At 38.1% G+C, this 13,070-nt stretch overlaps 1 protein-coding gene across 1 annotated transcript in view; it reads right to left on the reverse strand.

The window, feature by feature from the left end:
- Positions 1–1,776: 1,776 nt before the first annotated feature.
- The window catches only part of LOC121290425 (T-box transcription factor TBX19-like), a 30,882-nt gene continuing 19,588 nt past the window's right edge, over positions 1,777–13,070 (reverse strand). The window contains exons 5-8 of the mRNA XM_041210863.1: positions 12,294–12,355; positions 10,006–10,191; positions 6,826–6,958; positions 1,777–2,005 (exon numbers count right to left, since the gene is read on the reverse strand). Coding sequence (XP_041066797.1) covers positions 1,777–2,005; positions 6,826–6,958; positions 10,006–10,191; positions 12,294–12,355 — 610 coding nt within the window. The remainder of the gene's footprint in view (positions 2,006–6,825; positions 6,959–10,005; positions 10,192–12,293; positions 12,356–13,070) is intronic.

Here is a 13,070-nt window from a genome sequence, read left to right on the forward strand (position 1 = left end):
TCATTTACATATCAATCATAAAATCATCCATGAACCAGTGCAATAGGGCTGCGTTTTAGAGCATAATGTTTTATTTGTTTCCTTGTGAAAAAAATATTTCTTGATATAGAGTGTAGTAATCTGGTCCAGTTTTATTCATAGGGGTGAAAGTGGTCTATAACAAATAAGTAAGCATTTTAATCAGAGTGCCAAGTCCACCAACCTTGAGAAACCTAATCAAAGCCATTTTCAGTTATCTACAAAGAAAACTATACTGAACCATTTACTAATTTCATTTGTGTACAGAAGTTTTAGTAAGTTAAATATTTAAAAGCTTTTAAAAGATAACAGTTGTGGAGGCAGATTCAATCGTGGCTTCCAAAAGTGAATTGGATCATTATCTGAAGAGAAGGATTTGCAGGTGGGAGAGTGACACTAGGTGAACTGCTCTTGCACTGAGCTGGCACTGATGTGATGGATCAAATGGCTTCCATCAGTGCTGTAGTAATTCTATGATACTATGCTGATTAGCATCCTTGCTAAAGAATAAAAAATGCAAAGCACAAATAAAGCTTCAGTTTTAAGAGCTTCCATAAGACCGACAAACGAGCACAAATAGCAGAAATATACATGGTGATTAACTCGATATGGGGGGGGCAAGGGGCGGGGTTGGTGACAGTTTTATGAGCAAGGACTGCTTCCATTACAAAAGATTGCAGAAACTCTATTTGCACACAATCTAAGCTCAACCATTCATGTTGGTTAGGCTTATTTAGGCGCATTGTGGTGAAAGAAAACAACACAACCTAGTGGAAACTCCAGGTCAGTATCTGCTATAATATATTATGGGCTGAAGAGCAAGTTGATCTTTCTTTTTATTTGCAGGTTTAAATATTACGCACTCCCAAATTGGGCATTTGCATGTTAGATGCAATGCAAAGCTGATTTGACAGCAACCATACTACATTAATTTCACACTCCACATCAACAACAATAACTTGCATTTATAAATCACCCCTTCAAGCAGCATTGAGCAAAATTTGACACCGAGTGACATACATCAAAGAGGTAGGTTTTAAGGAGTGTCTGAAAGGAGGAAAGAGAGGCAGAGGAGTTTAGGGAGGAAATTCCAGAGCTTAGTCCCTTGGCAGCTGAAGGCACAGCTCCACATTGGAGCGATTAAAATGGGAGATGCTCAAGAGGTCAGATTTGGAGGAATGCAGATATCTCAGAGGGTTGGGAGAATTGAAGAAGATTACAGAGTTGGGGAGCGTAGAGGTCTTGGAAGGGTTTGAAAACAAGGATAAGAGTTATAAAATTGAGGCATTTCTTAAACGGGAGCTCAGGGCTAATGGGTTAATGCACCTTGGTGAGAGTTATAACACAGGCAGTGTTTTGGATGACTTCAAATTTAGGTAGGTTGGAGTATGGGAGGCCATCTAGGAGTGCATTGGACCAGTTAGGTGATCATTGTAGCTTGGCTGAGTTAGATTTTAAGATTACTATTAAATTACATATAATTTCATGTTTTAATCTTAGATTCAGTGGAAGCTGAATTGAGTATCCAATGTACTTGTTTAGGATTCATAGCAGCTAACAGAGATTTTCAGTCAATTCTACATATCTTCTAACCCAGAGCACCATTCATTGTCTTAGAAACTATTCTCCCCTGTAATCTACAGCAGAAACACTTGAAAATAAAACTATATAAATGTATGCAACAGTAGAAAATGTTTTAGTTCCCAATGTTCCTGAAATAGATGGTTACACCAATCAGGTGGGATGTGCATCGCACCATTAGAATGAGGATGAAGCTGAACTCCATGAAGATACCGCAAGTCTAGCTAGTGGAGATTCACTCATGGCTGGTTCACTTGAACTCGTCACAGTGGCCAAGGATGAAGGGGTTGTCGGCAAACTGAGGCTTCCTCGAATAAATGGGCTTTGAGGATTTCCAGCAGCTGAGCTCAGTGGGTTGGGTGGGGGAACAGAACCACTACCAACTGTCCAGTGGCATGTGTAGTGGCTAAAATTAAAAATATAAATAAATATTCATTGCAAAACAAATCTGAAGAGATTGTGCCATATCTCATTTAGAAATTGTGACATTATTTTACCATTTCCAGGTATTTTATGTTGTTAAAGAAGAGAAAGAATTGAATTATTATAGCATTTTTCATGAACGCAGGATGTCCCAAAGCGCTTTACAGCTAGTGAAGTACTTTTGAAGTATAGTCACTGTTATACTGCAGGAAACAATGATTGTAAACAAATATATAGTCACCAAGATAAACTTTGGTATAATTATAAAGCAGATTCAGATATGTTCATTTCAGCAGCAGTGGAACACTGTCAGCTGTCCAGTGAGGTAGAGAAATGCACCCAGTAATGAAGTTCAAGCAGAAAATCTGAATCTTGTTATAATTTATTGTCCAATTAACAAATGCTTGAATTCCTATGTCAAGCAATCCTTAACTTTAGCTGTCTGCAAGCAGCAAACACCTTCAAAAAATTTTCCAAAGGGCACTAATAACTGAAGTAAATGACTCAACAGAAAGCATATGCCCAGCATATTCAGGAGGAGGAAAGACAAAATTGAGGAGTCAGGGATGAATTACAAAGGAATGAGGGCAGAGTTGGCTGGAATGGACTGGGAAAGGAGTTTAGTAGAAAAGACGATTGATGAACAAAGGCAGACTTTTAAGAAAATAGTTCATCACTCACAACAAAGACGTATCCCAATGAGAAAGAAAGATCCAAGGAAGGGGATAAACCAACCATGGTTAACCAAGGAAGTTAAGGATAGTATCAAATAGAAAGAAAAAACATACAACGTGGCAAAGATTAGTGGTAAGCAAGCGGATTGGGAAAGTTTTAAAAGCCAACAAAAAATGACCAAAAAATAAATAAAGAGGGAGAAAATAAACTTTGAGGGTAAACTAGCAAGTGAAATAAAAATGGACAGTAAGAGCTTCTTTAAATATATAGTAAAGGGAGAGGCCAAAGTGAACATAGGCCCCTTAGAGAATGAGGCTGGGGAAATAATAATGGGGAACCAGGAAATGACAGAGGAGTTGAATAAATATCTTGCATCTGTCTTCACAGCAGAAGACACTATTAGCATTCCAAAAATATTAAATAATCAAGGCGCAAAGTTGGAGGGGGGAAGGGGGTGGAGGAAATTAATTCAATAATTATCGCTAGAGAAAACGTTCTGGGGAAACAAATAGGGATAAAGGCCAATAAGTTCCCTGGAACTGATAGTTGCATACTAGGATATTAAAGGAAGTAGCTCCATAAATAGTGGATGCACTGGTAGTAATCTTCCAAGAATCCTTAGATTCTGGAAAAGTCCCAGAAGATTGGGAAATTGCCAATATAACGCTCTTATCCAAAAAGGGGAGACAAAAAACAAATAACTATAGGCCAGTTAGTTTAACATCCGTCATTGGGAAAATGTTAGAGTCTATTATAAAGGATGTTATGGCAGAGCATTTAGAAATGCAGAATATATTTAAGCAGAGTCAGCATGGCTTCATGAAGGGGAAATCATGCCTGACAAATTTATGAGAATTCTTCGAGGAAGTAGATAGCAGGATAGATAAAGGGGAACCAGTAGATGTAATATATTTGAATTTCTAAAAGCTGTTCGATAAGGTTACTTTATAAGAGCCCATGGTGCTGGGGGTAGTATATTAATCTATAGAGGATTGGCTAACTAATAGAAGACAGAGAGTTGGGATAAGGGAGCCTGTAACTAGTTGAGTGCCACAGGGATCAGTGCTGGAGCCACAATTATTTACAACATATATTAATGACCTAAATGAGGGGAATGAATGTATTATCACCAAGTTTGCAGATATCACAAAAATAGGTGGGGAGGCAAGAGGTGAGGGTGACGAAGATTCTACAGAGGGATGTAGACAGGTTAAGTGAGTGGGCAAAAGCTTGGCAGATGGAATATAATGTGGGAAAATGTGAGGTTATGCATTTTGGCAGGAAGAATAGAGGAGCTGAAATATTATTTATATAGAGAAAGACTGCAGAAAGCTACAGCACAGAGAGATTTGGGAGTTCTCATGCATGAATTCCAAAAAGCTAAGTTCAGCAGGTAATAGAGGAGGCAAATGGAATGTTGGCCTTTATTTAGAAGGGAATGGAGTATAAAAATAGGGAAGTTTTGCTAAAACTATACAAGGCATTAGTTAGATCACACCTAAAATACTGTGAACAGTTTGGTCCCCTTATGTAAGGAAAGACATACTGGCCTTGGAGGCAGTCCAGAAAATGTTCACTAGGTTGATCCCAGTTATGGAGGGATTTTCTTATGAGGAGAGGCTGAGTAGTTGGGCCAGTACTCATTGGAGTTTAGAAGAATGGGAGGCAACCTTATTGAAATATATAAGGTTCTTAGGAGGTGGACAGGGTAGATGCTGAGAGGTTGTTTCCCCTTGTCCAGGAGAGTCCAGGACCAAAGGGCATAATCTCAAAGTAAGGGGTCGCCCATTTAAGAGATGAGGAGGATTTTCTTCTTTCAGAGGGTAGTGAATCTGTGGAATTCTTTACCGCAGAGGGCTGTACTTTTTCCTTAGCTTCTTAGAACAAATTCTTTGGACCTTCTGTGTTCACAGCAAGTAACAGGGTCTTTTCAGATATAGAGGCTGGGTCATTAAATATATTCAAGGCTGAGATAGACAGATTTTTAATCAGTAAGGGAATGAAGGGTTATGGGGGAAAGGCAGGAAAGTGGAGTTGAGGATTATCAGATCAGCCATGATCTCATCGAATGGCGGAGCAGACTCGATGGGCTGAATGGCCTATTTCTGCTCCTATGTCTTATGGTCATCTTGTTAACTTGTTAATGGTTGCAATAATCATAGAAATCCAGCAATTCTGTCATTTTATAAGAACTCCTTTACTAAATTATTTATCACAATTTAACTTCAGTGTTGCAAACACAATGGCCAAGTGTGAATTATGCAGAGTAAAACAGAAGCTGGAAGAGAAAGAATGGAAAATCTTCCTCTATCCCTGATCTGGTGAGTTGTATGCAAGAAACAACAATCATAATCATTTTATTGTGAATATTGGCAATACTGTTTTCAGTGAATATTTCAGCTGATTTTAAATACCTAAATGATTTACTTAATGGAATGAATTTTTAAGTTATTATGGTCTGGACTTTTCAGTAAAATAATGTTGAGGTTATCCACATTCACTGTTATTAAAAGAATAAATCAGACAGCAAATTCCAATATCCACACATTGACAAATACACATCAAAATCAGGAAGTTGCTGTTCAAGTTGCTCTGCTCCTCCAGAAGCCCAGTATTTTACAGGGACACTGGGCATTCAAATACGTGGAATAGAATGAAGTTACTGCACTTAGCCACTAAACATGTTAAATAATGTTGGACTTGGTCTATTCAAGTGGAAGTGACTTCTCTGCAAATCAACCTATGAAAAAAAATAACTTTTAAAGTATGGAGTCTCATTCCTTCAGATTTTAATTATTGTTGGTGGTTTTAAGAAAGCTAATTTTTTAAAAATCTTTTCATTTGTCACTGATCTTTCTCTCTCTTAATGCCATCTTTTTTAGTCTCTATTTGATTTTCTACATACATTGAGTAATCTAACTTACACTTCCTGGTTCAGACTCTGTGTTCTCCAGTAACAATTCTTCAATCTAATTGATTAAGGAAATATTCCACTGCTTTCGCTGTTCACACAGGTGCCCGGTCCCTGGTTGAGGGTACTGTGTAGTTTGGATTTCTAACAACAGCAGGTTCCATGCAAAATTCCATAATAAGTCTGTGGGCATGCGGGCATGCGTAAGTGTAATGAACCGAGAGTGCTGTTTGTTCATTGCTTACCACAAAATCAGGGTTAATATGCCATACAGGTGTTGGTGGCATATTATTAGGAAGGATTTAAAAACAAAATTTAAAATCAGACTCTAGAGTTTTTAAACTGAGGTAGCATTTCTCCTAATGGTGCAGGAACTGGCATTTAAACCAAGTCAAAATTGTGTCATCTAATTTTTAAGCATCACTCAACTTTCATTAAATGGGAGACTAGGATTCTGATTTTACTCAGCAGGAACAGGGTGGTAACACATTAAAAAATTGGGACACGGTACTTAACACCTCATTTTGCTACCTAACCACTTCAGGGCAGCCCAGCAATCCAACCGTTTCAGGCCTGACTCTACTTTTAATATACAAATCAGGCTCCTCTACTGGTTACAATTTGGATGTACCTTTGGGTTGACTGTGGTGCAGCCGAACAAATGGTTGTTAAAAGGGATCACTGCAGGCTGCACAGATATAGATAAATCATTATTTTTGGAGATTATTGCTGGAGTGTTGAGGAGGGGCAGTCAGAAAGTGCATTCCCTTTCCCACCACCCATGATTGGCTTTCTCACACCCCTTTAAATCCTGGCTTTGAGCTCAGCTCCCCATCAGAGCCTTCAGATTCTCCAGCGTCTCCTGAACAGTTAGCTGATCATGATCACCGGTTCCACACTCTCATCCAAGACGCCAGGCAGGCAGCATGATGCAGTACTGCCTCATCGCCAGTGAATAGACAACCCCATATCTCACTTAACAAATGTTCAGTTCAGTTGACAGCTTTCTCCTTGACTGAATTGTATTTAAATTCTTTTAAATAAAAAAATATATCAACAAAATATGCCAACTAATCCAACAAAACAACTACTTTATCATATCAATTGAATTTCAACAATAAAGCAACACAAATAAGTATAATTTTATAAAGTTTGAATAAATATATAGAAATTTCATCCACCTACAAAAGCCTGGATCTGTGACCTATATGCCTCACCTGCCATTGGATCCAGTTCCAGCTGCATGAGTCACTGGTAACATGTTGGCATACGGTGGAGGTGGCAAGGTTGACCAGTTGTCATGCCCTGGTAAAGCCTGAAGGCTGCTACTAGAGCTTTCTGAAATGGACACTTGGTTAAAAACATAAAATAGATCAATAAACCAAAAACTTTTCATTTGAAATAAATAGGTCATCCATTTTTCTTCCCATCCAGATGTTAACCCTTGCTATTTATATGAATCACTATCAGTTTAGAGATCAGGGATATCAATCTGTGGCCTCTCCACAGGCCTTATAAGATGTGCTTCACATTACACTACAACTATTTTTTGTTTAGCAATCCTAATGTGTTCTTAAAAAAAATCCCTGCCTCTTCCGACTCCCCTCCCTGCCTCTTCCCTCTCCTGTCCTCTCCCCCCTGTCTCTTCCCACTCCCCTCCTTGCCTCTTTCTCTTCTCCCCTCCCTACCTCCTCCTCTTCTCTCCTTGCCTCTCCCTTTTCTCCCCCTGCCTCTCCCTCTCCTCTCCCTGCCTCTTCCTCTTCCCTCTCCCCTCCCTGCCTCTTCCCTCTCCCCTCCCTGCCTCTTCCCTCTTCCCGTCCCTGGCTCTTCCCCCCCCCCCCCCCTCCCCTCTGTTGCTCTCTATCCCAACGCTCGCTGTGAGCCAGGGCTCAGGAGGTGGGCGGAGAGAGCAAGAGAAACTGGGAGTGGGAGGGTCGATGAAAATGGCAAGGTCAGGGCAGCAGCTTATTTTAAAAAACAGTCAATGCCTTCAAATAAACATGGTGGCAACACTATTAAGGAACATCCCTGATATAACAACAGCGCTAAAACAAAATCACGCTATTAAAATGGGTTTTAAATGGGGGACACATATAATATCTTTCAACTGGATCTGGCTGAAGCCAGAATTTTTATATTAATATTGAGTTCAACAATTTCAGATCATGAACTGTCTCCTCCATCCCCACCCCCTGTCCAATCCCCATTTTCCTGATAATTTATAATTTTTTTACAAATATATTTTTCTTTTCCCACCTATTTTTAAATTTATTTTGATCTATTGTTTCATCTCCACCTTTTAGCCCATTTCGATCCCTTCCCCCCACCCCACCCCCATTAGGGCCACCTGCTACTAGCTTGTCCTGCTTGCTATCCTTAATATCACCATTAGCACATCCTTTAGATAATATCACCACCGTCAACACCTCTTTGTCCTTTTGTCTATGACATCTTTGGCAGTCTCTTCTTGGCTTCCACCTATCACTGGCCCCCCTATCGAGCTCTACCTGTCCCACCCATTCCCCTCTACCAGCTTTTATTTCATCTCATTTCTATATTTTTTTAGTTCTGATGAAGGGTCATTCGGATTCGAAACTGGATTCCACTCCACAGATGCTGTCAGACCTGCTGAGTTTTTCCAGGTATTTTTGTTTTTGTTCCAGAATTTATATTGTCAGCTATTGCAAGATTCCTTCTGTGGAATAACTCTCAGAAACCAATAGGCTGCTGTTGACTATGACTTTGGTTTCCCCAGTTTATATTCTGTCCATACATATCTGTCCTATTTTTCCAAACAACAAATCGACAACCTCCTTAGTTCTCCTCTCACTCTCTTGTATAGAACTACAGACATTCAGAAAGCCTTGATTCAGGCTAAGGTGTTCGCTTTGCCTTCCTGCATTCAGATTTTTAAGGAGCCATGGTTCCAGATTTACTTCAGGACGTTGGATGCAATGCCATCATTAGTGGGGGTGATTAAGAGTTAAAATTTGAGCAGAACAGGTGAACTGTGTTCCTCCCCCACCCCCACCTTCCCTGATTTGAAGAGAAGGGATGGAGATGTTTGCATTCATTCCTTTTTCTAGCATCATCTGGAAAAGCTGGTGATGCCATCTGGTGGAATTGACAAAATGTTCATCTCTGTTGCATGCGTTACTTGCCAAAAGTGGCCACCACCAAATTTGGAAAGGTTAACATCCCAAGAGCAGCTGTTTTGGTCAGCAACACTGCTTGTATTAGGATCTATCAGTATGGCAAGACAATTCTGTGCCTGAAGCAAGTTACCTTGCTCAGATTTATGCTAAGTCTGGTGAAACTATGTGCAGTCAAGATTGCATTCAGCTCAACACAAAATGGTCATAAACAACCTGGTTGCTGTACTCCAGCGAACTTTTGTTTTGCGTAACTGTGTTTAGCACCCACATGAACTTGGTAATCAAAATAGGATTACAGCATCTCATATAAAGAGCAGCGAGGACTGCTCACAGCATTACACCAAAATGTGTTTAATTAAAACTTAGTAAGTGAAGAGTTATTTGGTGCTTCCCTGTCCTTATAGTAAGTTATATTCTTTTAGCTGCTACTTTTTAAATTGATAATTTGCCAAGATTTCTCATAGTTAAACATTTAAGCTGAAATTATCTTATTCACAATAGCAAGCATTAGTCTTAAAAAAACGCTCAAATCACACAATGCATCAAGGGACAAATCACTAAAATATGACTGAACAAAGTTGAACCACCATTAACTTAAACTTCCATCCACATAGAAACAAAAACATAAGCAGTGGATTTTTTGGGATCTTTTTGTTGAATTGTGCCACCACCACCACCCACCCCACTCTTCCCCTTAGACAATTGCTTGTAACTGTGTCTAATGCTTTGCTGACCAAGCTAAACCTGTAACAACAAATATGTGGAAACACTATACGTTAATAATATTCTTCCTGAGAAAAAATATATTACTTTTAATGTAACACAAGTTTTACTTTAAAAACTTGTGGGTTGAAATCATCACACTGCAATATTAATAACAACCATTTTAAAACATGAAATTCCTTCATCCACTGGTTTTAACAAAAGTAATATACTATACTAGAAGAGAAAATTAATGTACTCTTCAGAAATAAATTTGAAAACAAACAAGAAAATTAAAGACCAGAAAGGAATATTCAGCCAATCAAAGCTCAATCATCTTATCCTTCTAATATCCAGAACGTCGTGGATATCAAAAATCAGTAAGCTAGTTGAGACAATTAAAGCTTTAATGGGTTTAAATCCATTGCAGATTTCATGTTTCATTAATTTTGTAAATGCATTTTCAAACTGTGAATCACAGTTGTTAATTAATCACTCTAATCCATCAACTGCTAGTTTAATTAATAGGTTTGAGCATACCTGTTGAGTAATTTCTGTGCATGTAGGATGTAGGGTATGGATTGGAGAGGTGGCTGCGCCTCGAGTTGTAGCGTTCACAGCTATGGTACGAGTGCGCACCAGGAATTGGTAAAGTAGCACGGTACTGGTAATTCGGATTTGTTGATGCACAAATGGTCTCGGCATTGGGTATCAACCAACTGCTTACTGAGGAGAATGACAAAATGATTCTGGTGAAATCAGTAACAATTCAAATATAATAGTTCAGAATTACATTGTGAATCTTGCTGTGCCAACTGTTCTGTTCTCACAGAATTTCCATTATCTGTTCCAATAGTAACTTTATTAATTTCAAAGTGATCGACATTTGTGTTTTGCTTAAACTTTAATATTTAGCTTGCAATTCCCAAGTACCGCCAAGACAAATGTAGTGATTGTTTTAATTTTTAGTGGAATCACCACCAATACTCCATATATGAATGGTGTACAGGCTTCAAATTCTCACCATTCCTTGTTCAACTAATGATGCCAGCCATCTTAGTTCCAACCTGTAATTCATCATAGAGAAACTGAGAATTTATTGCCTTCCAGGCTGAGAAGTTTATCGATTTCCACATTTGAAAGTAAAGCAATTCGGAAACTAGGCAAAAATGTGAGAATATAAGAATCTATGATTGGAAAATTGCTCATTTAGATTCGTCTAACATCAAAACAGTTGCTAATATCAGTAGTATAATGAGAACTTATATGGATATAACTAAAATACTGCATTGAAAAAGTTTGGGGACTTTTAAAAGAATATTTTGAATCTAAAAGAGTGACAAACAACTAAATTGAACAAACAATATTCTGCAAGCAATGTATTGAACCATGCGCAACTGTAATGCAAGTTGTTAATTCTATCTCAATAATATGTCTACATGGAAGCTCAATATTATAAGCAGAATAACTGAAAGAAATGAATTACATGTAACCATTTATAATAAACCAGAAAGAAGTTCTCAGTGTAATTTTGGATACAGTCTGTGTGTTAGCAATTTTCCTTGTATAGTATCACATTCTCATTCTCTGGATTTCTTCATGCTTAAAATATGCTGACATTTTGGTCACCAATTTTTTTCACAAACCCATAATACCAATTACATTTTTCTTCCTTCAAATGTTTACATCTAATCTTAAAATGTTTAAAACTAATATGGTTTAATACAAATGCATGTATTATATTTATTCTATATTTAGAAAAGGCATCTAAATAGAAATGTCAAAACTGAACTGGTTATCCAAAGATTTCCATAATGTAAATCAAAATCTGTAAACCTGATGGTTCTTAAGGTCCAAGTTAATATTTTTCTATCTGCTTTTGTCTTAGAATATGGATGAATTAGTTTTAAGATTCCTCTTCTTCTCCAGATAGCATCCTCAATTATCTGAGGATGCACAAACAGGGCTTATGCCATGACTTTACTACAAGGCAGGACAAGGAGGCAAGTCCCAAGCCTACCTCAGCCAGAACAGGGAGCAAACCCCATGATGTTGCCATTATTCTGAACCACACGCTAGCTGTCCAGTCAACTGAGCTAACTGGCCCCCAGTTTTAAGATAAAAATGGTCTTAAATGACTTATCAAATAAATTGCCAGAACTCAGGCCATGATGTCAAATTTGGCTCTGTCCTCTCGGTTTTGGATTTAACAAAGGATAGAAAAATACTTTCATATAGGATGTGTTAAAAAAAAACTGCTGAATTTCATGGCCCAACATGGCTTTATTGCCTGTATTAGAGTGCCTACCGACCTCTAAAGCATAGCTTCATCTATGAATATTATGACCTAATTAAAATTTATCATTGAAATAACCCAATGCAGCATCTAGGTCTTGCAGTGCATTTGCATGCGGTATTGGGGATAATTGAATGAAGAACCATAGATGTTGCTTTTGTTTCTTGCTATAGATAAGATTTCTTGCTATAGATAAGATTTTGGCAATTAAATTAAAAGAAAAAGAAGTTGGATTCCCAAGTACCGCCAGGACAAATGTAGTGATTGTTTTAATTTTTAGTGGAATCACCACCAGTACTCTATATATGAATGGTGTACAGGCTTCAAATTCTCACCATTCCTTGTTCAACTAACAAGCATGCCAGCCATCTTAGTTCCAACCTGTAATTCATCATACAGAACCTGAGAATTTATTGCCTTCCTGGCTACTATAACCTAGCCTTGTTACTATATATGTTACTATGTTTGATGACCATTTTTACTCCAACCTGATTACATACTACAATGCCTGCATACAAATTTAAAGACTTACTGTGAGAGTAACTCATGTGCTGATTTTCAGAAAAGTCTTCTGAGCAATCCTTACAACTGGCCCTATACGGGTTTAAATAAAAAGATACGACATTATATATCTTGGAACAACTTTGTTGTTTAATTGTTCGTATATAAATTCTGTCCTTCTCCTTCCCGAAAGACAGGGACTCATGCTGTGGTGTGGCTCCTTCTCTTCCAAAAAAAAGCTTATGGCTGATCTCCCAAGGTGCAGGTTACCAATATAAAACAGGCACATGAATGTTTGACTGGCTGACCCACCTTTCTAAATCTGTTAAGAGTTTTCAGTATTGGTCATAAAGTTCCTTTTTAAAACAAACTTACTCTGTATTACTCTTAATTCATACTATTATATTCACCAGATTTTTTGTTTTGCAAGGCTATTAGCTGCAATTTGATTTGAAGCAAAGCCTGAAAGATACTAATTTCTTTGAGACTTCCAACATTTCAAGATTTAGAGGAGTGCGGTGGACTACAACCCCACACTGTACCTTCTTATATTTAAAAAAATATATATAAACCCATTGCTATTTCTAAATTTAAAAACTGGACCTTAGCTGAGCACAACCCTTAAAATGGCTCAACTTATATCTGCCTGTGACTCCAGAACAAAAGAAGCCACTTCGCAGTTTCAGGAAAACTCACACCCCTGTACCTCCGAGGACCCACTAACCAGTGGAACTGGTGGAGAGTTGGGCGTCATGTAACCTAGGCCTCTGGCTTATGGAACAAGTAATATTGCCTTGTTGAACTTTAT

This window comes from Carcharodon carcharias, chromosome 18 (assembly GCF_017639515.1).
Source record: "Carcharodon carcharias isolate sCarCar2 chromosome 18, sCarCar2.pri, whole genome shotgun sequence".
NCBI classification, from domain to species: domain Eukaryota; kingdom Metazoa; phylum Chordata; class Chondrichthyes; order Lamniformes; family Lamnidae; genus Carcharodon; species Carcharodon carcharias.